Below are 24,642 nucleotides of genomic sequence, written 5' to 3' on the forward strand. Positions count from 1 at the left end.
AACATATATTTAGATACTATTTTTGGTCTTTTTTAGTAATATTATTTATCCCCTTCACGACGGAGGTATTTTTGTTATTGCGTTTTCGTTTTTTGCTCCCAGAGAAGTCCCAGAGCCATATTTTTTTTTATTTTTTGTCAATCGGGCAATCAAAAGAACGTACCTGCATGTATGATTAAAAATGTCAGCTCAGCATGCAAAAAATAACCCAACCCGAGATTACAAAAAATGGAGACGCTACGGTTATCGGAAAATGGTGCAATTTTATTTTTCTTTACCAAACCTTGGAATTTTTTTCACCACTTAGATAAAAAAGAACCTAGACATGTTTGGTGTCTATGAACTCATAATGATCTGGAGAATCATAATGGCAGGTCAGTTTTATCATTTAGTGAACCTAGTAAAAAAGCAAAACAAAAAACTGTAGGATTGCACTTTTTTTTGCAATTTCACCGCACTTGGAATTTTTTGTCCATTTTCCATTATACGGTATGGTAAAACCAATGGTGTTGTTCAAAAGAACAACTCTTCCCGCAAAAAACAAGCCATCACATGGCCATTTTGACCAAAAAATAGAAAAGTTAATGGCTCTGGGAAAAAGAGAGCAAAAAATTAAAATGCAAAACCAAAAATACCTCTGGTCCTAAAGGGGTTAAAAAAATTGCGCAATTTTTCGATACCTGTAGCGTCTCCATTTTTCATGATCTCGGGTTGGTTGATGGCTTATTTTTTGCATGCCGAGCTGAGGTATTTAATAATACCATTTTGGTGCAGATACAGGATTTTGATTGCCCGTTATTGCATTTTAATGCAATGTTGTGGTGACTAAAGAAACGTAATTTTGTCGATTTGACTTTTTTCTCGCTACGCCGTTTAGCGATCAGGTTAATCCTTTTTTTGTTGATAGATTGGGTGATTCTGAACACGGCGATACCAAATATGTGTATGTTTGCTTTTTTTTTAATTGTTTTATTTTGAATGGGGCGAAAAGGGGGCGATTTGAACTGTTTCCTTTTTTTATATTTTTAAAAACTTTTTTTTTTACTTTTTGCATGTTTCAATAGTCTCCATGAAAGACTAGAAGCTGCCATAACCCGATTGGCTCTGCTACATACAGGCGATGATCAGATCTCCTGTATGTAGCAGAATTACTCACTTGCTATGAGTGCCAACCACCGGGGGGCGCTCATAGCAGTCCAGCCATGACAACCATAGAGGTCTGCAGGAGACCTCTCGTTGTCATGCCAACCCATCGGTGACTTGACGGAAGCGCATGTTAAATGCTGCTGTCAGTTTAACGGGTTAGCAGCCGCGAGAGGATCGCGATTTACCCATCAAAAGAGCGGATATGTGCCAGAAAAGATGTGGGCTCACCTCCGGAGCCCACATCAAAGGGAGAGTGTCTGACATCGGTGTATTATTACGCCTGATGTCGGAAAGGGGTTAAAGAGTAACCGCCATTTTAATCTTCCAAATCAGAGAAATCTGCTTTTTTTTCCCTCCTGGATTGATCTGTTTATGGGTAAAATCTGTATTCAGAGAAGACACATTTTCCTGTAACTGAGATTGGAGATGACATCTGGTGCTCTTAAAATTCTATGGAGAGGAGGAGCTAAAGACAGTCACAGACATTCTACTGCAAGTTCCATAGATCTTTCTGAGCACCACCTGTCATCTCCTATCTCCGTAATCAGAAAATCTGTATTAATTGAAGACAGATTTTACCCATCAATTGATAATTTTTAAACTGAATGATCAGTCCAGGAGAAAGAAGCTGATTTCTCTGATGAGATATATTCCAAAGTTATTTTTTTTTTCACCTTTGGTTGTAGTCATATTAGTTCCAGGTAGGAAAATACAATATATAGGCCTCGATTTATCAAGACTGGTGATTTTCTTGCCGATCTTGAGGGGGCATAGTGGAGTCAGATGCTCCTGATTCATGAAGAGGTGCAACACTCCAGAAATCTCAGATTTCTGGCATAGGAAATGCCACAGCTCGTCATGAATTGGACAAGCTGTGGCATAATGTCCGTGCTGCCCCCCTGCCAAATTTGGCGGACGTGGAAAATGCTGGTCTGCATCAAAATGTTTTGACTTTTCAAAGCTTTTACGCCATGTGGAATCTTCTGTCAAAATGGTTCATACTAGTTTCCCAATTCACATACAAAATTGAAAGAACAGACTTTAAAAAAGTTTAAAACAAGGGATCTTTGATGTCGGAGAGACCTGTATTTGTAAAATGTTTTCTTATGTGTGGCTAGATAAAGTATATTTTATGAAGCTTTATATTCAGGAAGACAAGAAGAAAGTATAATAGTGGAGTAATTTATATTCAACACCAAACTTTCTAAATTACATGTACAAACCATTGTAAGATCTGTGGGATTTTAAGTGTGTAAAACTCTCCAAGTGTCAAGTGCTAGGATCTACATGATATTTGCTAAGTTTACTGCAGACCATATTCATAGGACCTTAGATTCTACACCCTGAAGGGGTCTGCAGGCGCTTCTTGGTTGCTTATTCCTTGTTTATGGGAAGAAAACTGTTCCTGAAATAGAAGTTTGTAATGACATGGGTCTTGAGTTTTCATAAACTGACAAACACCTAGAGGGCATTTTTATGGAGAAGTAAATCATTTTTACATCCAGGAATTTTGTTGTTTTTTTTATTGCTAAATTTTATTTGTCACATTTTGTTCAGGTTTAACTCTTAAAATCATATACTCTATCTGCCGACTGTTTGTGAGTGAAATATCACATTATCCATTATGATGTATAGTGAGAATTTTCAAGTCAAAAGGCAAAACTAAGCTGGAGGATTGGGCTTCCATTTAGTTACAGATGAAAGGGGTTGTCCACTAATAAGTTATTGATGTATTCTTAATGGGGTGTTGTCAAGTTTGAAAGTTATCCTCTATCTTGTTGATGGGGATTAACTTCCCAATCTCTTGGTGTTTAACCTCTGGCACCTCCACAAAATTTGATAACTGGGGCATTGACGAGTCCCTTGTGAATGGAGAAGTCGTCGATCATACACAGTGCCGCTCCATTCGTTGCTATTTGGACTATCGGTGATAGCTGAATTCTGCACTTGGTTGGTCTTCAGCACTTCAATCAGATTAAATGTAACAGCAGTGTGCATGATTGATCACCACTCCATTCACATGGGGCTCTTCAGATCCCTGGTTCTTGGGATTTGGGGGGTTCCAGCAATCAGACTTCTAAGTAAGGGAATTTATCGCATAGGAGATAGCTGTCAATCTTTAAAATACCCATTTTAAGCTATCAAATGGTGGAGATCCTGGCACCCAACACTCCTAATAAATAACTATTTGCAACTCTGGCAGAGCCTTGATGTAAACTGTCTACGAAGCAAGGCAGAGTATGTCTCTGAACACTGTGGAGACTGTTCTCAGGGTCTTACATCCTAAGCATACATCATCAGTATCTAATTAATGAACAACCCCTTTAATCTGTAAGTCAGAAGACCCATGTTAGATTTTTGTTTTGCTTTCTTACTTGAAAACTCTCACTATGCATTATAATTGATGATGGGATATTTAACTGTGACAGCACAATAGGCAGATATATTTTTGCAAGAGTTAAAACTAAAGAACACATGAAAAATTAATTTAGTATTATTAATAAATCAATTTAATCAGAGTAAGAAGTTGGATAAAATAAATAAATAATTGTATAGTAAAGCAAAATAAGGGAAGATGTGAGGCAAATGTCTCCCTTTACTTAAGTTGAGAGTAAAAAAAAAAAAGAACCAGTGAGGCAGCAAGTTGCATCTGTTCACAAATCCCAACCATCTTCACATTGAGACCACACGCACACGGACAGACTCTGACATCTAATAGGATAACCCCCTTGAAATCCATGCAATTGAATATAGACAAAGTCATGTCCCCGTTTGCTTATAACTCCATGGGTTTATTGTCAGGTCTCAGTGTTAGTGGTATAAATGAAGGGTGTCTGACTGTATCCAATGACTGCTGTTGAGAAAACAGTAGATCCAACATGCCCCATCCACCATTGCCTTGAGAGTAACTGGGCCCTGAAATGCCTTCTCTGTATAGCAATAAGCACTTGGTAAAGTGACCTATTTTAGAGCCTTATCACAACACATTCTGGCCCTACGTTCTGTGTATGCACCAGGAAAAATTCCTGTTTGTGCGCGGAGCGGACTCCTTCACCTAGTGTATGCCAGAAGAGTTTCATTTTGTCCTATCCTGGGCCAACATATGTTAGTATACCTTGTCTTTTGTGGTATGAAATTGTGAGAGACTGTTCCACAGTTGGATGTGTTAAATGAATGTTCCTGTGTTGAGATAATCTTCTAAATGAGCCCCTGCCATGCGCTGCTATTTGATGTGTCCGACCATGCAGAGTTGCTTCAATTGATAGTTGGCACATGCCACAGCTCCTGTCCTTGGGGTGGAAAGGGGAACATAAGTCAATTATGATAAGTTAGATAAAGCAGAAAGGACTCAAAGCTGCTACTTTCTGCGGTGACGCGGGTCCCTTCCTGAGGTGACGCGGGTCCCTTCCTGAGGTGACGCGGGTCCCTTCCTGAGGTGACGCGGGTCCCTTCCTGAGGTGACGCGGGTCCCTTCCTGAGGTGACGCGGGTCCCTTCCTGAGGTGACGCGGGTCCCTTCCTGAGGTGACGCGGGTCTCAGTAGTGTTTCTTATCTCCAGCCCTCTGAACTCCTCATAAATGAAGTCAGTAACATAGGAGCTCCAGCAGCCACTGAACTTATATGTCCCTGACTTGATTTATGATGAGCTGACAGGACTGGTGACATGACAGAAATGCTCACTTCTGTGATTAGACATGGATATGTGTTACCTCAGAAAGTGTCAGCTGCGATCCCTTGCTGTTTCACCTATATATTCACTTATAAGTGACTTATGCTTCCTCCCCTGGCCAGTAGCTATGGTATGTGCCTAGCAGGAACTGGAGCCACTGCGCATGGTTAGACATAGACATTACACAGTACACAGTAGTGGCTCATTTATAAGATGATCTCAGCACAGGAACATTTTTGTAACATACAATTGTGGAACTTACCAGATGCCAGATCTATTAATTAAAATGAACATGTTTTTGGGACAACACCATTAATTGTGTATTCATGGACTGATATCATGTCTATAATCAGCATTAGTTGCTTATTTTCTGGTCATTTCAGAGAACCATTAAAAGATGAATAGGGTAAACCAGCTGAATTCAACATTAACCCAATAGATGTTTAGGGCTGAAGCATTGGAAAAGTTATAAACAAATAGAAAATGACTTCTTTTTAATTTATCTTAGAATATTTTTTTTTCTCAGTGTTTTTTTTATAATTGACATTAATTAGGTTGCCCATTAAAATATACTTTCTGTTTGTACTGTAGATTTAGAAGTTCAGATTCTGTCCAAAGTAAGTAAATAGTATTGTGATTATTAAGAAAAAGTGTACTGTATCTGAGCTTATCTTTTGTGATTGTTGTAGGTTTTCTTTTTTACATAGTATAAGGGTATGTGCACACGTTCAGGAATCCGTCCGCTGCTTCCAAAGTGCTGCCTGCTATTGAACACTAGTGAATCCGCATGTGTTCACTACTGAACCTTGCGGATTCACAGCTTCTAATACATTGTATGGGTGAAATTTATCTTGTGAAGGCTCACTTCTCCACAAGCTAAATAGGCATGCTGCTGTCTGGAAAGACGCACCACATGTCCGTCTCCACAGTTAAGCTGTAGGCGTCTCTGGATTCATAGTGGGCAAGTACGCAGCGTCCAACCTAGAGCGTTTACTGATCGTGTGCACCTACCCTAATATGACCTAAATGAGGGGGATTTAATGGGCCAACTATATTGCATAGTACCAATGCAAAACAGCTTTGTATTGTTACTTCTGTTCTTGGTTTGCAAAAACCCATCAGCTCTGCATTCAGAGGACATCCATCCGTCATCCAATTAGATATAATTAAAGGGAATCTGTCACCAGGTTTTTACCACATCCTCTCAGATCAACAAAATGTACAGATACACAATGATTCCAGAGCTGTGTCATGTACTAGACTGCTGGCTGAAGTTTTGATATCAGCAGGAGATTATCACTAGAAAGCTATGAAACTTCTGCCATGTAGTCCTCCATATTCATGAGCTCTGTATAATCCCACCTCAACCACTGATTAAATGATGACCCCCTGAGGAAGCCCACACGAAATGTGTGTTGGGGTTGCAAGCAGTGTGTCCTAAAGTGGAGACTATGGGTAAGAGCAGATTTTAGTATGGTACATGCTACCTTTTGTTCCTTTACAGTGACAAACATCTAATTTTTCTACCTGTGGTATACATTTCTTCTATGTGGACTCTACACACTCTGTTTCTATAGTTTACTATTATTTATTACTTATTTGCACTACTTTATTATTTCATTTTGAGACAGAGCGTGTCGTTTTCCTCATGGAGTCATGTACCCGCATGGGAACATTGACCCTATAAGCACTGGCACTTTAGGTAATTTGCTGCTGTTCTCTGTTCTTCCCATCCACTATAATAAAGGTGGACTTTGTGTGTTACACCTGTGTATTCATCTATCCATTTTGTCTAAAAATGTGATTATTGCTACTTTTTATCTTCTATATTTAATGTTTTTGATTAAACTTTGATATTTTTGGGGACTTTTTGTGCTCTGCTTTTTTCTTGTGTTTTTTTATGTACAGTATCCGTCTTTCCAGCTCCTCTTGCTTTATATCATTCTGTCGAGGGGTAGATAAATCATTGGTGTAACACATGCAGCCACATTGGAGCCCAATGCAAAAGGAGCCCAATTCCATCTGCAATGTAGCAAACAGTTTCTGTCATTGACACACATTCATTATGAGGAGCTATTGGACTACAAAGGGCCCTCATATTGTTCTTGCACAGGGGCCCTATTCTGTCTGTGATGCTCTATTTCAGTGCTGTCTCAGTCCTGAAAATATTAGATATTTATTTAGTGGTATCAATTTATTTACTTTCATCCAATTTGTTACAGAAATGTCAGCTTCTTTAAAAGCATCTCAAGACTTGAACAATCATTACTCAGGTGAGTCAAAGGAGTGTAAATTTTCTGACTGTAATGAATTGATTACACCTCCAAGTAGATAGCATACAGTTACAGTACGTCCATATATATTTGGACAGAGACAACATTTTTCTAATTTTGGTTATAAACATTACCTCAATGAATTTTAAACAAAACAATTCAGATGCAGTTGAAGTTCAGACTTTCAGCTTTCATTTGATGGTATCCACATTAAAATTGGATGAAGGGTTTAGGAGTTTCAGCTCCTTAAAAAGTAATTGGACAATTGACTCCAAGGCTCCCCTGTTCCCAGGCTTTTCATTTGCACCATGCGCTGATCGGGGTTTGTATTAACCACTGTGTTATTGCACACAGTTTGGGTTCTTTGGCCGCCGTGAGTCCTAGTAGTGACATCTGCACTCTTTTATCAGTTTATTCACAGGGCTTTTTTTCACTACCATTCAGATTCAGTGCAAGGAAACAATATATTTTGGTGTGTTGCTATTTTCATGGTATATGTTTATATCTTTATGTATGATTGTGACATATTGTGAGACTTCGCTGTATCTTGCATATATCATTCTTACCTTCTTATAGCTACTACCGTCATTGTTTATCACACAAATGTACTGTTTGGCCTTGGGAGGGGCAGTCTCAGGCTTTATTGTAAGCTGTTTGGGTTTCTGATGTCAAGTCTGTTTGGACTTTTTTAACTGTTTTTAATGTATGTTGGTTTTGTATTCAATAAAAATTATTATTACTATATTTGTGTTTGGTGATCCCCAATTTTTGGTCGGTAGCTTTTTCTCTGTTTGTGCTACATTGCAATTACTGGCGATCAAAAGATTGTATCTACACCAAAATGGTATCAATAAAAATGTCAGCTCAACATGCAAAAAATAAGCCCCCAGCTAATCCCAGATCATGAAAAATGTAGACTCTGCAAGTCTCAGAAAGTGGTGCAATTTTTTTTTTTTTTTACAAAACTTTGGATTTTTTTTTCACCACTTAAATAAAAAAAGAACTTAGACTGTTTAGTGTCTGTGAACTCATAAGTGGGCTACCTCTGCACAGGGGCCCACCGGGGGATTCACCTGCTCACCTGTGGCCCGTCTAAGCCTGCATTGGTTCAAATGTTAATTGGTTATTTTCTAAAAAAGCTAACAGTTCTGTTTAACTGTTGAAACTGCCGGTATTAATGTGTTTAGTGTGAATATGCATTTTCTTTTCGCATGGACGCTTTATGCAATATATCACTCCTTTGGTATGGCACGTTATATCTGGTTTTATCGTGAATGTTCCTACTTGGGTTTCAAATGCATGCAATGGGTTGTGATTATCCAATGCTTTGCACATTGCACAGTTTGTACAGGGGAAAAAAACGTTATTCTACCCTTGGTTTTTACTGTACATGTATTTCTGATTAGTGATGAGAGAGTGTACTCGTTGCTCCGGTTTTGACGAACACGCTCGGGTGACCTTCGAGTATTTGTTATTGCTCGGAGATATAGTTTTCATGGTCTCAGATGCATGATTTACGGCTTCCAGATAAGCTGAATACATGTGGAAGTTCCCTAACAAACAGGCATTCCTCACATGTATTCAGCGTATCTGGAAGCCATAAATCATTCAACTGAGGCGATGAAAACTGTATCTTCGAGCAATAACAAATACTCGGAGGTCACCCGAGCGTGCTCGTCAAAACCCGAGCAACGAGTACACTCGCTCATCACTATTTCTGATCACTCTAGGGGCTATTTTACTAGCTAAATTCCCTGCTTTTCTGAATTCAAAACTTGGGGTGAGACTCCCCCCATGATTTTGTCGTCTTGTAGTAATGACCAATGTCTTTTTGTCATTCGTTTTAATAACCCAATATAATAATGAATGCAGGTTATTATTGGCATTCTTTAAAAAAAAATAAATCTCATTTTCTACATTGTTTGCTATGTTGGTAGCTAATAGGGATTCCCTCTGCATTTTTTCCTCTCTTTCATTGACTTCTTTCAGCCTGGCTTGATTATATCCCTTTTGGACAAATGTATTACTTTTTGTGATTTTTGTTTTTCACAATAATCCTCCTTTTTAGTACAATTTCTCCTAATATCTCTGGATATTTTCAAGCCACATTGATACTGGGGGACTCGCTGTTCGGCTTCATGGAAATTTAAAATTTCCTCTCAATCACAAATTTACCTGTGCTTTTACATAATAATAAACTGGGTAGTTTATTAAATAATTGATGAAATACTGCCATTGTCTGTACATAGCGAATCAAGAGTGGAGACCTCTACTGGTCATGTATAGGGGTTGAGGGGCCAACTCCTGCACATTGTCCCACTCAGGAATCCACCTGTTCTATGGATTAGTCTCAGCCTGATCAGAGCTATCGTACTGCATAATCTTGGACATAGTATGCCCTAATTTTGGTTTTGCATCAGGTGTGATCACAATTTGTCTGGCAGGCAAGATGTCATCTGTGCGACAACCTGGCTAATCAAAAGCTGTGCCAGGAACGTTGGAAGATAAGAGATTTGTGGGCCTCCCATTTAGCCGCCAAGTAACACTGACCTGAATTTTGAGCAATTTTTTTTTTCATGTGTTTTTTGGAGATCCAAAAGACTCTGTGTGCACATCCAATGTGAGACTGCCATGTCAACAGTCTGTGCAGCTGCAAAGGGATCCTCGAAAAAAACATACATTTCTGTCTCAAAAACTGAGTGTTATGGATGAAATTAATGCTTCTCATGACTCAATTATTTGTGGACAGAATCCATTAGAAAAATGGTTCTCTTTTGTACAGTAAGTGACCACCACTAGCTTTATTCAAACTTTGATAGCCTTTACTACTTAGATATATTAATGACTATATATACATATACACTGCTCACAAAAATAAAGGGAACACTTAAACAACACAATGTAGCTCTAAGTCAATCACACTTCTGTGAAATCAACCTGTTCAATTATGAAGCAACACCAATTGTGAATCAATTTCTCCTGCTGTTGTGCAAAAGGAACAGACAACAGGTGGAAATGCAACTAGCAACATACCCCTATAAAGGAGTGGTGCTGAAGGGGGTGACCACAGACCATTTCTCTGTTCTCATCCTTTTTGGCTGTTGTTTTGGTCACTTTTGCATTTTGTCATTGCTCTCACCCCTAGAAGTACAGTAGCATGAGGTGGTGTCTAAAACCCACAGAAGTTGCTCAGGTAGTGCAGCTCATTCAGGATGGCACATCAATGTGAGCTGTGGCAAAAAGGGTTCCTGTGTCTGTCAGCACAATGTCCAGAGCATGCAGCAGATAACAGGAGACAGGCCAGTACACCAGGAGACGTGGAGGAGGCCATGGTAGTGCAACAACCCAGCAGCAGATTCTCCTTCTTTGTGCAAGGAGGAACAGGAGGAGCAGTGCCAGAGCTCTGCAAAATGACCTCCAGCAGGCCACTAACATCCATCAGCCTGTAATTTGATTTTCCACTTTGATTTAGAGTATAATTCTACATTTCTGATTATTAGAAATTCACTCCTAAAAGGCCTAACAATGCAGAAATTACCACCAAAGGGATAATACGTCACTAATGAATGATTATTCCATTTCTGTGTGATATGATATATATATCTAATATATAAAGCTGAATGTGTGTATGTACAGTATGTATGTATGTGCGTGTGTATGTCCGGGATTGGCATCTGAACCGTCGCAGCTACAGCCACAAAATTTTGCACAGTCACACGTCTGGACTCCTAGAGCGTCAAAGCTATGTTGTGAGGTGAAATTTTAACCCCGCGCTTTCCAATTCACCAAACAATTTTGCCCCTATCTACATAATGGGGAAAAAATGAAAGGAAAAGTGTTGGAGGCAAATTAACAGCTGCCAGATGTGAACAAGGGGGACTTAAAGAATGACAGCGATGGCGCCAAAGAGTATATACTGTACAGTTGCTAAGGTGGGGCCCCGACATGGGATAATCACCACACCACCACGGGGATATGAACACACACACAAAATGCGCCACACACTACCACGTGCTCGAACACATATACCACCGTCAGTGCACATTTCCCCACACATACACCAACCTCGCCACATCAAAGTCGAAACACAAAAGTCGCCGCTCAAAACTCGCCACGCGCAAAACTCTCCACATGCAAAACTCGCCACACGTGCAAAACTCGCCACATGGAAAACTCGCCACACGCAAAACTTGCACACGCGGAAAAATTGCCACATGCACAAAAGTTGCAACACATGCAAAAGTTGCCTCACACAAAACTTGCACATACTCAAAAGGCACCACACATAAAACTCGCCACGCGCAAAACTCGCCATGCGCAAAACTTGCTGCACACAACTTGCTACACTAACCTGTCACATGCAACTCGACACACAAAGTTGCTACACGCATGTCGCCACACAAAACTCATCTCACAAAAGTCGCTACATGCATGTCGCCACACGCAACTCAACACACACAACTTGACACACGAAACTCGCCCTAAAACACACACAAGTCTGGTATTATCCTTCAAAAATAAAAATCTGATTAATAAGCAAACAAACTACAAGAGCAACAAATGTACCATATAGGAATCCGGCAGCTGTCAGTCACATGACCAGTCTATTATGTGTATGTGTGAGCTAATATATACTGCCAGGGGGTGGGCTTCCTGTAGGCTGGGGATTTATCAGGCTTCCAATTTAGCTTACAAATACTGAGGTAAAAATACTGACCAAATAACGTGTGAACGAGGTCTAATACAGGAGGAGATGACATAAAGATATATACTATATACAGGAGGAGATGACATACAGGTATATACTATATACAGGAGGAGATGACACACAGGTATATACTATATACAGGAGGAGATGACACAGATATATACTATATACAGGAGATATGACACACAGGCATATACTATATACAGGAGAGATGACACACAGGTATAAAGTATATACAGGAGGAGATGACATACAGGTATATACTATATACAGGAGGAGATGACACACAGATATATACTATATACAGGAGAGATGACACACAGGTATATACTATATAGAGGAGGAGATGACATACAGGTATATACTACATACAGGAGGAGATGACACACAGGTATATACTATATACAGGAACAGATTACCTACAGGTATATAGTATATACAGGAGGAGATGACATACAGGTATATGCTATGTATAGGAGGAGATGACATACAGGTATATACTATATACAGGAGGAGATGACACACAGATATATACTATATATAGGTGAGATGACACACTGGTATATACTATATACAGGAGATTACATACAGGTATATCTAATATATAAAGCTAAATGTGTGTATGTATGTGTGTATGTCCGGGATTGGCATCTGCACCGTCGCAGCTACAGCCACAAAATTTTGCACAGTCACACGTCTGGACCCCGAGAGCGTCATAGGCTATGTTGTGAGGTGAAATTTTAACCCCGCGCATTCCAATTCACCAAACAATTTTGCCCCTATCTACATAATGGGGAAAAAGTGAAGGGAAAAGTGTTGGAGGAAAATTGACAGCTGCCAGATGTGAACAATGGGGACTTAAAGAATGAGAGCGATGGCGCCAAAGAGTATATACCGTACAGTTGCTAAGGTGGGGCCCCGACATGGGATACTCACCACACACGGTGATATGAACACACACACAAAATGCGCCACACACTACCACGTGCTTGAACACATATACCACCCTCAGCGCACATTTCACCACACACACACCAACCTCGCCACATAAAAGTCGAAACACAAAAGTCACCACTCAAAACTCGCCACGCGCAAAACTCGCTACATGCAAAACTCGCCATATGCAAAACTAGGCTCACGCAAAACTTGCCACACGTGCAAAACTCACCTCATGGAAAACTCACCTCATGCAAAACTTGCACACACAGAAAAATTGCCACATGTACAAAAGTTGCACCACATGCAAAAGTTGCCTCACACAAAACTTGCACATACTCAAAACGCACCACACACAAAACTCGCCACGCGCAAAACTCGCCATGCACAAATCTTGCTGCACACAACTTGCTACACTAACCTGTCACATGCAACTCGACACACAAAATGTTGCTACACGCATGTCGCCACACAAAACTCATCTCACAAAAGTCGCTACACGCATGTCGCCACACGCAACTCAACACACACAACTTGACACATGAAACTCGCCCTAAAACACACAGAAGGCTGGTATTATCCTTCAAAAATAAAAATCTAATTAAAAAGCAGACAAACTACAAGGGCAACAATTGTACCATATAGGAAATCCGGCAGCTGTCAGTCACATGACCTGTCTATTATGTGTATGTGTGAGCTAATATATACTGCCAGGGGGGAGGGCTTCCTGTTGGCTGGGGATTTATCAGGCTGCCAATAGCAACCAATCACAGCTCAGCTTCTATTTTGCTACAGTTAATTAACCTGAGCTCTGATTGGTTAATATAGGCAACAAAGACATTCTCCGTATAACAAAGCTAATATATGTTAAGAAATGCTTCTATTAGCTTAGTTTTTGCCTTTTAATAATTACATTTCTATCTATTTGTTTTGTGGTTTTTGTGTGCAGAATAAATTTTTGTTAACACATTCTATTTTGCTAACAGCAGTCATTAACCCGGGCGAAGCCGGGTAGAACAGCTAGTATTCGGTATAAATATGAACATGACAATACCATTCATGTACACAAGAAAGTTCCATATAAAAAAGATTATATTCTGGATATAATTCTAAATGTGAACATTGAAAAATATTTTTTCTTTCTTGGATATAAAATGTCCACTTCCAGCAGTTTTATTTCTTCTTGTTTCAGCGGTGGAAAGAAATAACTTAATGAGGCTTGCACAGACTATACCTTTTACCCCAGTGCATCTCTTTGGTGAGCTCTAATTTTTTACATTTTTTACAACTATTACATTGTTTAGGATTTATACTGAATGATTTATGGATGTAATTTTTCTTTACATAATGTATACTTCCTTGACCACTGACCTTTTGTATCATTTGGTTTTCTAATGTGTCTGTTAAAAAAAATAAATCAATAAATAACAAAAATATTAATTGGAGATTAGGCTACTTTCACACTAGCGTCGTGCACTGCACGTCGCTATGCATCGTTCTGTAGAAAAAACGCATCCTACAAAAGTGCTTGCAGGATGCGTTTTTCTCCATAGACATGAGTTAGCGACGCATTGCCACACGTCGCAACCGTCGTGCGTAGTGTTGCGTCGGACCGTCGGCACAAAAAAGCATTGTGTGCAGCAATTCCGACCGCGCATGCGTGGCCGGAACTCCGCCCCCTCCTCCCTGAAGCTCAGAATGGGGCAGCGGATGCGTGGAAAAACAGCATCCGCTGCCCCCCGTTGTGCAGCGCTTCCACACTAAGCATCGGTGTTCTGCAACGTCGCATAGCGACGTGCAGTGCACGACGCTAGTGTGAAAGTAGCCTTAGCAATTCAACAAATCTAAAATTCTGTCTTTGTTATTATGCTGTATTATAGGAGTCTTCATTTTTAATGTCTTTTCATTTTTTATTTGAAGAATACAAAAACTAAATGCGAGCACTTAAAACTTGCAGATTTCTAAACTATGCTGTATGTCCATTTTCATTTCTTAAAGGGAATCTATCAGCAGGATTTCACCTCAAAATATTTTTATGTGCATGCAGCTCTTTCAAAGACCAGCAATTCTATTACATGGCCAGTCCGTTCCTCCATTACTGAGAAATCAGCATTTAAATTGATATGCAAATGAGGCTGAAGAGCTATTGTACATTTGAAGCCTCCATCACTCCAGCTCTATTCTTCGTCCAGCTCTGCCTCTTTCTACTTGACTGACAGTCTCTATGGTATGTGACTTCAGGGAAAGGAGTTCAGTTAAACAGGTGGAGACATCATCGGGTGGTGAATAGAGCTGGCGTGATGAAGACTTAAAGAAGTTGTCCACTACTAGGATAACACCTAATTGATCAAAATGTTTGACCACCATAAAATAATAAATCTTATACTCTCCTCCCGTGTCGGCGCCATTCTCGCGGTGTCAGCAATCGCAGTCCCGGGGCTCACGTTCGGTTGTTGTGATACATGACGCTGGTACCCAATCAGTGCTGGGGTCACTGTCCTCCCCTTTGGATAAATTGAACATGAAGAGGAAGTCCGGGCTTCAGCTGATTTCAGCCTTCCTCTTCCTGCTGATTTTGACAGTAGGCGGGGACAATGACGGCAGCTCTGACTGGGTGCTGGCGGCACAAGTCAAAAGAGAGTGCCGACACCGTGGGAATGGTGCCTTCATAGGAGGTGAGTATAAGCTTTATTATTTTATGGGGGCCAAGAGATGGGTATGAGAAGTTGTCCAAGTAGTGGCCAACTTCTTTCAGATCTACAGCCTCCTTTGCATATCAATTTCAACGCTGTTCTTACAGTAATGGAGAATATAGACTGGCGATGTAAATGTATTGCTGAACTTGTCTTTAAAAAGTTACATACACATATAAATAGTTTGGGGTGGGAAATCCTCTTGATAGATTTCCTTTAAGAAATATGAGGAGGGGTATATTCTATGTGTGGAAAATCAGAGGAAAGAGAACAATGTTATGTCTTATGAAAACTTTATTTGGCCTTCTAGATTATTGCATTATAGAATTCTGACAGCCATTCAAGTTACTATTAAAATGTATATAAATGTCGTCAGATTTTAATTGACCACAATGTTGGGCTTCTTACTTTGTCCATGTGATGAATACATTAACAAGCATTACAGTAACGTCTAGCATTTTGGTTTTTACAGCTGGTGAGGAGGTTACGGTATATAGGCTAGAAGAGAGTTCACCAACCAGTCTGGATAAAAGCATGTCCTCCTGGTCTCAAAGAGGAATGGCAGCAATGCTTCAAGTCCTCTCCCCTGAAAAAATGGATGGAGGTCTTCGCAGAGCTCTTAAGGTGGTCTGCACATGGTCAGAACATGATGTCCTAGATCCTGGAGAAATCTTCATTGTCAAATCATTTCTTCCTGAAGTGGTGCAAACATGGCAGAAGGTTTTCTGTGGGGACACTGTGTTACAACTTTGTCTAAGGGTAATGTCATAGTAATATATGGATACATTAGCAAAGAAAGCATGCTTGGCTATTCCTCTGACTTCCCATTTACTCTTTCTACCTTTTAAACTATTCTTGAGAAATGAGAGCTGCTTTGTGGTTGCCATGGAAAACAAGGCCAGCTTAGATAAAGAAGATTCACAATTCGCTCTTTGTAGAAACACTAAATCACCTCGTAGATTGACTTTGTGAAAAGATGTCTACACAAAGAGCCTGATTCACAAAGACTGGCATTGTTAACGTTGGTCATAATGAAGAGGCATGGTGGACTAATATGTGTCTAATTCATTAGGCGACATGCTCCACTTAATGAATTACGCGCATCTTATCACTGGCGTGTCCTTCTGTTCTCACCAGAAATGTTACTCTAGTCAGAGACTAGAGTACATTTCTGGTCTATGGTATGTCATTAAAGTGGTGTGGCATTTGAAGAATTTGTTGGACTGGCATTGTCATGCCTTATCTTACCCATGTTCCACCTATTTTGGTGGATATGCTATGTGACTTTTAGCATTTTTACTAGTGATGAGCGAGTGTACTCATTGCTCGGGTTTTCCCGAGCATGCTTGGGTGACCTCCGAGTATTTGTTAGTGTTCGGAGATTAAGTTTTTTTCATGGCAGCTGAATGATTTACAGCTAATAGCTAGTCTAAGTACATGTGGGGGTTGCCTGGTTGCTAGGGAATCCCCACATGTAATCAAGCTGGCTAATAGCTGTAAATCATTCTGCTGAGGTGATGAACACAATCTCCGAGCAATCATAAATACTTGGAGACCACCCGAGCAACGAGTACACTCGCTCATCACTAATTTTTACGACAGCCAAAAATTTGTGCAACTTTGAGTTGTTTTACAATAAAAATCAGGCTGAATTGGAGCCTAAATGTTACAAATAACTGAAATAATGTATGTAAAATCTGTGAAGCAAGCTGCTCAGGGTAAGTCCATTCTGTGTGTAGTAGCCACTGCTGGATGCTGCAGCAAGTCACTTCACTTCTGTCTGGAGCTCCACTTTTAAGTGTAAAAATCTTTCTTCTGGTACTCTATAAATACTCTAAGTTCCTACGATGGGCTTTTGGTGAGTTTTTGACGCTGCAGAATTTCTGCACCTATTATTTAAATTGGGTTACTTGCTGTTTTTTATTGCGTTTTTTTATTGATCTGCTACATCTAAAAACGCTGATTGTGTTACAACTTTTGCACCCAGTAAACTAAATGATACGTAGAGGAATGAGGATCTCTTTTCCTACATTACGCTACTCTCAGATGAGGTAGCAAAAAAATAAATGATGACCGTTTCACTTTAATCACCAAATTCAGGTTTTCCATTCAGTTCTGTTGCCACTATTTTATAAAATACAGTCCATAGCCATGCAGTCTACCTTTCTAACCATTTGTGAAAAGAATGGCTTCTTTCTTATTTCTTCTTTTTGAAATTTCTTCCCTTCTAAATATTCCACAACCAGTTGTGAGTGATATGACTGCAAAGTGGAAGTGTCTGGAAATCAAAGTAACTCAACTACAAAGTGGCAGACCAATTAAAGTCACAAAGTGGGGTCACCGAATGCTGAGGCATATGGTGCATAAAGGTCACCAACGCTCAGCTGACTAATTGTAGATTCTAAACCTCCTCTGGCTGTAGCATCTGCACGTGTGTAGCGGGAGCTTTATAGCATGGGTTTATGTGACCAAGCAGCTGCATACAAGCCTTACATCACATAGCACAATGTCAAGTGTGGTATGGAGTAATGTAAAGTTCACTGCCATTGGCGCAGTGGAACCGTTCTATGGAATGACAAATCACACTTCTTCATCTGGCAGTCTTATGGATTGAGTTTTTACAATGCCAGAAGAATGTAACCTGCCTGACTGAAGTAAAGTGGCTTGTGAAAAATTCACACCCCCTTGGCTTTTTGTTTTTGTATTTTGCTACCTCACAACCTGAAATGTCACTGTTTTTTTTTGGACGGTTTGTATTAGTTCATGTAAAGAACTTGCCTACAACTGTGAAGATTTTGATTTTCGTTTTCTTGTGAAACAAACAAAAAATAGGACAAAATAACTGAAAACTTTAGTGTGCATAATTATTCACTCCCCCTAAAGTCAGTACTTTGTAGAGCCTCCTTTTGCAGCAATTACAGCTGCAAGTCTCTTTTGAATAAGTCTCTGAGTTTTCCACATCTTGCCACTGAGATTTTTGTCCTGCTCTAGCTCCTTCAAGTTAGATGGTTTCATCTGGTCAATAGCAATCTTTAAGTCTGACCACTGATTCTCAATTGAATTAAGGTCTCGGCTTTGACTAAGGGTACCGTCACACATTGAAATTTTCATCGCTGCGACGGCACGATTCGTGACGTCGCAGCGTCGTATAATCATCGCTCCAGCGTCGTAGACTGCGGTCACACGTTGCAATCACGGCGCTGGAGCGATGCCGAAGTCCCCGGGTAACCAGGGTAAACATCGGGTAACTAAGCGCAGGGCCGTGCTTAGTAACCCGATGTTTACCCTGGTTACCAGCGTAAACGTAAAAAAACAAACAGTACATACTCACCCGTCGGTGTCCTTCAGGTCCCTTGCCGTCTGCTTCCTGCTCTGAGTGCAGCCGTACAGTGAGAGCAGAGCGCAGCACCGCTGCGCTCTGCTCTCACTTTCCGGCCGGCACTCAGAGCAGGAAGCAGACGGCAAGGGACCTGAAGGACACCGACGGGTGAGTATGTACTGTTTGTTTTTTTACGTTTACGCTGGTAACCAGGGTAAACATCGGGTTACTAAGCACGGCCCTGCGCTTAGTTACCCGATGTTTACCCTGGTTACAAGCGAAGACATCGCTGGATCGCTGTCACACACAACGATCCAGCGATGTCAGCGGGTGATCAAGCGACGAAAGAAAGTTCCAAACGATCTGCTACGACGTACGATTCTCAGCAGGGTGTCTGATCGCAGTAGCGTGTCAGACACAGCGATATCGTAACGATATCGCTAGAACGTCACGAATCGTAACGTCGTAGCGATGGAAATTTCAATGTGTGACGGTACCCTAAGCCACTCCAAATAATTTACATGTTTCACTTTAATCCACTTAAGTGTTGCTTTAGCAGTATGCTTTGGGTCATTGCCTTGTTGGAAGGTGAACCTCTGTCCCAGTCTCAAATCACTGACAGACTGAAGCAGGTTTTCTCACGAATAGCCCTGTATTTTGCACCATCCATCTTCCCCTCGACTCAGACCATTTTCCCTGTCCCTGCTACTGAAAAACATCCCCACAGCATGATGCTGCCACTACTATGTTTCACTGTGGGGATGGTGTACTTGGCAAATCACTGACAGACTGAAACAGGTTTTGCTCACGAATAGCCCTGTATTTTGCACCATCCATCTTCCCCTTGACTCAGACCATTTTCCCTGTCCCTGCTACTGAAAAACATCCCCACAGTATGATGCTGCCACCACTATGTTTCACTGTGGGGGATGGTGTACTTGGGGTGATGAGCTGTGTTGGCTTGGCACAGGAAATAGCTTTTACCGTGCTAGCGAAAAAGTTAAATTTTGGTCTCATTTGACCACAGCAACTTCCTCCATAGATTAGGGAAGTCTCCCACGTCTTTGGCAAACACAAAATGAGCCTTACAATTTCTGTGTGTAAGTAAAGGCTTTTTTTCTTCTCCCTCTTCCATAAAGGCAGCCTCAATGGAGTATATGGGTTATTGTGGTCGTATCGACGGATAATCCAGTCTCTGCTTGGGAAGTCTGCAGCTGCTTCAGAGTTACCTTTGGTCTCTGTGCTGTCTGTCTGATAAATGCCCTCCTTGCTCAGGCTGAGTGTTTTGGTAGGTGGCCCTCTCTTGGCAAGTTTGTTGTGGTACCATTTTCCCTCCATTTAATCATAATGGATTTGATGCTCTGAGGGATACTCAGATGTTAGGATATTTTTTTTACAACCAAACCCTAACTTGTACTTCTCAACATCTTGTACCTGACTTGTCTGGAGATCTATTTTGTCTTCATGGTGGTGTTCAGTTAGTGGTGCCTCTTTCTTAATGGTGCTGCAGCCTCTGTGACCTTTCAGAAAAGGTGTGTATGTACTGACAGATGATGTGACACTTAGGTGCACCAGAAATTTTTAGGGGCTTCAAAGCAAAAAGGGTGAATATATATTCACATGCCAATATTAAGTTATTTGATCCCATATTTTTAATTTATGCCTATATTTTTCTCACTTCAGCAACTTAGACTATTTTTAGTGCTGATGCATCACACACAAATTACAAACCTTATAACCCGTGTTCAAATATTTAACAAAATGGGTAAAAAGCCAAGGGGGTAAATACTTTTGCAAGCCACTGTACGTCCACTTTAAAATTTGGTGGAGGAAGCAAAATGCTACGAGGTTGTTTTTTTCAGGGGTTAACTTTGACCCCTTATTTCCAGTCAGGGGAAATCCTAATGCTTTAGCATGTCAAGACATTTTGGACATTTGTATGCTTTGAACTTTGTGGGAACAGTTTGGGAAGGTCCATATATGTTTCATGGCTGTGCTCCAGTGTCAAAGCAAAGGCAAGATTGGTTGAGTTTGTTGTGAAAGAACTTGACTGATTGGCAAACAGCCAGGACACCTAGCCCCCTGAACATCAATGGGATGAACTAGAACAGTTTTCCCCAACTCCAGTCCTTAAGAGCCACCAACAGGTCATGTTTTCAGGATTTCCTTTGTATTGCCCAGTTGATGGAATTTTTGCCTGTCCAGGTGATGCAATTATCACTTGTGCAATACAAAGGAAATCCTGAAAACATGACCTGTTGGTGGCTCTTGAAGACCGGAGTTGGGGAACACTGAACTAAAACATCGATTGCAAGTCAGGTTATCATGTCCAGCATCAGTGTCTGACCTCACAAATGCTTTTCTGTTTTAACCCCTTAATGACCGCCAATATGTCTTTTTACTGACCTGAGATGTGAGAGAATTGCATCCCCACACAGGTAACAATCCAGCAGCTATCAGCTGTCCTCTATAGCTGACAACTTGCTGGATCAACCACGATCAGTGTTGGCACTGTCCATATCTGTTTAACCCCTTAGATGCAGCTGTCAAAATTGACTGCATCATATAAATGGTTATGAGTGTGGGGTCTTCCGGTTTAACCTCATGGGCACCCAGAGATCATGATTGTGTGGTCCTGATGTTTCCCCTGGCAATTCACAGCCAAATAGCGGCCATAGAGTCTGCGGGCTATAGTGAACTGTTCAAAAGTTAGTGACATTTAGGTGGCAAAAATACACTTTTCCGTTTGCCACTTTGCATTCATTCCTAAAAATCACCTGAAGGGTTAATAAACTACCTGACAGCAGTTTTCTATATGTCGAGGGGTGCATTTTTTAAAATGGTATCACTTTTGGGAGTTTTCCAATATATAGGACCCCCAATGCACTTCAAATCTGGATAGGTCCTTCAAAAAATAAATTTTGTAAATTTCCTTGAAAAAATGAAAAATGACTGCTACATTTTTAAGCCTCCTGAAATGCTAACAAAATAAAATAATTATTCATGCTTTTCTGTGGTATGACTATCTGGATTAAAGGGATAACTATTCATAGTTTGAAAATTGCACTTTTTTTATATTTTTGTCAAATTTTTAATATTTTTATAAATAAACACAAAACATATCGACCTAAATCTACCATTATCATACATTATGATGTGCCATAAAAACAATCTCAAAATCACTGGGTTACGTTGAAGGGTTCCATAGTTATTATTACCACATAAAGTGACACTGGTCACATTTCAAAAATTTGGCCTGGTTACTAAGGGATTAATGGGGAAACAATTACCGTAGATACTTCAAAATCTTATAGAAAGTCTTCCCAGAAGTGTGGGAGCTGTTATAGCTGCAAATTGGAGGCCAACTGCATATTAATACCTGTAGATTTAGATTGAGAGCTCAATAAAGATAATTTGAGTGACTAAATACTTTTGGTCATATATTGTGTTTATCTACATTTCAGCACTGTTTAATCTGGCATAAACTGATATCACAGAAATGTTGGCCTTTTTTAAAAAGCAGTTTACAAATGTTTCCCCCTGCAGAGACTTGCACCGATCAGCTAAAATATATGTGGAAACCTAACAGAGCCTGTTTAGTTCTGCAGTGCCACCACAGGGGAAAAAAGCATTGCGCAGTGCTCATGCAGGTCAGTGGGTTGTCTTTCTATTGCAAGAAGAGACATGTCCTTGTAGCCACCCCCACTCTAGCCAAGAGATGAGGGCCCTTAAAGAGATTGTCCCTACTCGGACAACCCCTTCTCAATCACTATGTAAAGTAATAGCTTTTATACTCACATTCAAGGCTGGTGCCTTTCCAGTTGTGTCGGCACTGGATTTTGCGGGGATTGCTTGACATTAGGTCATGTGATCCTTGTGGCCAATCAACTTTGGCTTCCCTCTCCTCACCTTTGGACAAATCGCATACATCCGGATGAAGTAAGAGCTTCTGCTCTCTTACTTCCTCCAGATGTACAGTACGTGATGTACCCGAGGGTAGAAAGCGTGAAGCAAACGCTGATTGGCCACAGGGATCACGTGACATAACAATGTTACGCGATCCCTGGGCGAGGCAGTGCTGACACCGCTGAATTTGCGCCGGCATTGAAGGTGAGTAGAAGTGTTATTATTTTACAAAGGGGAAATATAATGATTCAGAAAGGGTTGTCTTAGTAGGGGACAACCCCTTCAAGAGAGCTGCCAGACCATGAGCTCACTATTATATAAGCAAAAAATCTACTTCAAGTACTGTATAAAGAAATAAATAAATAATCCAATATTAATCAACAAATTTATAATTTTATGAAAGACACCAAAATTATGAGACTAATTTAAAAAAAAACAACATATAATTACAAGACATAATAAAACACACCAAAAATATATTAAAAGATGAGGCGGAACAGCATCAGCAGCATGAACCAGATGAAACAATACAGGAAGGCAGATCAAGTGCATAGAGAGGATTAATCAGAAACTCATACCATTAAGGTATACAGCTCTGTCAAAAATTAAGAGATCACCACATCAAAACCCTGTCATGGGCAGCCCAATCTCCAGACCTGAACCCCATTGAAAACCTCTGGAATGTAACCAAGAGGATGATGGATAGTCACAAGCCATCAAACAAAGAACTGCTTACATTTTTGCGCTAGAAGCAGTGTGAAAGACTGGTGGAAAGCATGCCAAGACGCATGAAAGCTGTGATTAAAAATCATGGTTATTCCACAAAATATTGATTTCTGAACTTTTCCTGAGTTAAAACATTAGTATTGTTATTTCTAAATGATTATGAACTTTTTTTCTTTGCATTATTAGAGGTCAGAAAGCACTGTTTTGTTTTTTTTTAATTTTGACCATTTTTCTTTGTCAGAAAAAAAATAGAAAAATTGCTTGGAAATTCTGAGACATGATGTCAGAAGTTTATAGAATAAATGAACAATTTATATTTTACTCAAAAATATACCTATAAATAGAAAAATCAGACAAACTGAATATTTTGCAGTGGTCTCTTAATTTTTGCCAGAGCTGTATGTATATAAAGTGCAGTGCACACATAGGTTGCTAAACCATACATACCATAAGAGTAAACATATCATAATGGGAATCTCCACAAAGTAAGAAGAGATTACAGTAGGAATTGCACAAAAAAAATGATTGCATTTAAGAAGGTTACGATGTGAGACCACAAAGAATTTTCAGATCAAATTACTGACAGGGGTTCATGTTGTGGAGGTCGCTGCCGCCGCCGCTCACTCCAATGCGTGTTTCACACGAGCTTCCTCAGGGAGTGATGGGGTGAGGAGGTCGCATCAGGTTTAAATATGAAGGTCATGACCAAATGAGTTCACTATTACCCAATAGCGTTGGCAATTAGGTTTCTAAAACCTAGGCAACCACTTTTTGATCACTTTTGATTTCCAATGCAATAGTAATTTACATATCTTTATCTTCTTATTTTTGCATGGGCTGATCTTAGTTTTGTTTTTTTTTGTGCTGGATTGATGAAGAATGATTAATTTCGGTTTTCTTCCTCCTCTGAATGAATTGTATGTGCTACAAATAGACATCTATAAATACTTACTGCAATTGGTACACAAGAAAAAGTAGCGGTGTAATTTCTAGAGGGATAATATTTCATGTCGTATGGGTGCCCTGGTTTTCAGCATCAACAAGTGGGAATTCTAATTACACTACTAATTGCTATCATTCTATAGGGCATTGCCAGCTGCTTTACGTACATTCCCTTTTCTTATGTTGTATTATGCAGCAGCTCCATCCAGCCTTGTGCACTACAGGTGCAATAGTCAGGTCTATATCCAGGCTAGAAGGGATACAGAAATAGCAAAGGGTCTCATCTAAACAGAGACTAATGAAAACCATTAAAGTTAATATGC

General features: G+C 40.2%; 1 protein-coding gene across 2 annotated transcripts in view; it reads left to right on the top strand.

Annotated features, from left to right (window-relative positions):
• Window positions 1-24,642, top strand: part of TRPM6 (transient receptor potential cation channel subfamily M member 6) — a 292,688-nt gene that overhangs the window by 201,769 nt on the left and 66,277 nt on the right. For both annotated transcript variants that reach the window (XM_077249032.1, XM_077249033.1), the window contains exons 31-34: window positions 5,408-5,433; window positions 7,039-7,089; window positions 13,926-13,991; window positions 15,899-16,185. In XM_077249032.1, coding sequence (XP_077105147.1) covers window positions 5,408-5,433; window positions 7,039-7,089; window positions 13,926-13,991; window positions 15,899-16,185 — 430 coding nt within the window. The remainder of the gene's footprint in view (window positions 1-5,407; window positions 5,434-7,038; window positions 7,090-13,925; window positions 13,992-15,898; window positions 16,186-24,642) is intronic.

Source organism: Ranitomeya variabilis, chromosome 1 (genome assembly GCF_051348905.1).
Source record: "Ranitomeya variabilis isolate aRanVar5 chromosome 1, aRanVar5.hap1, whole genome shotgun sequence".
In the NCBI taxonomy this organism is placed as follows: Eukaryota; Metazoa; Chordata; class Amphibia; order Anura; family Dendrobatidae; genus Ranitomeya; species Ranitomeya variabilis.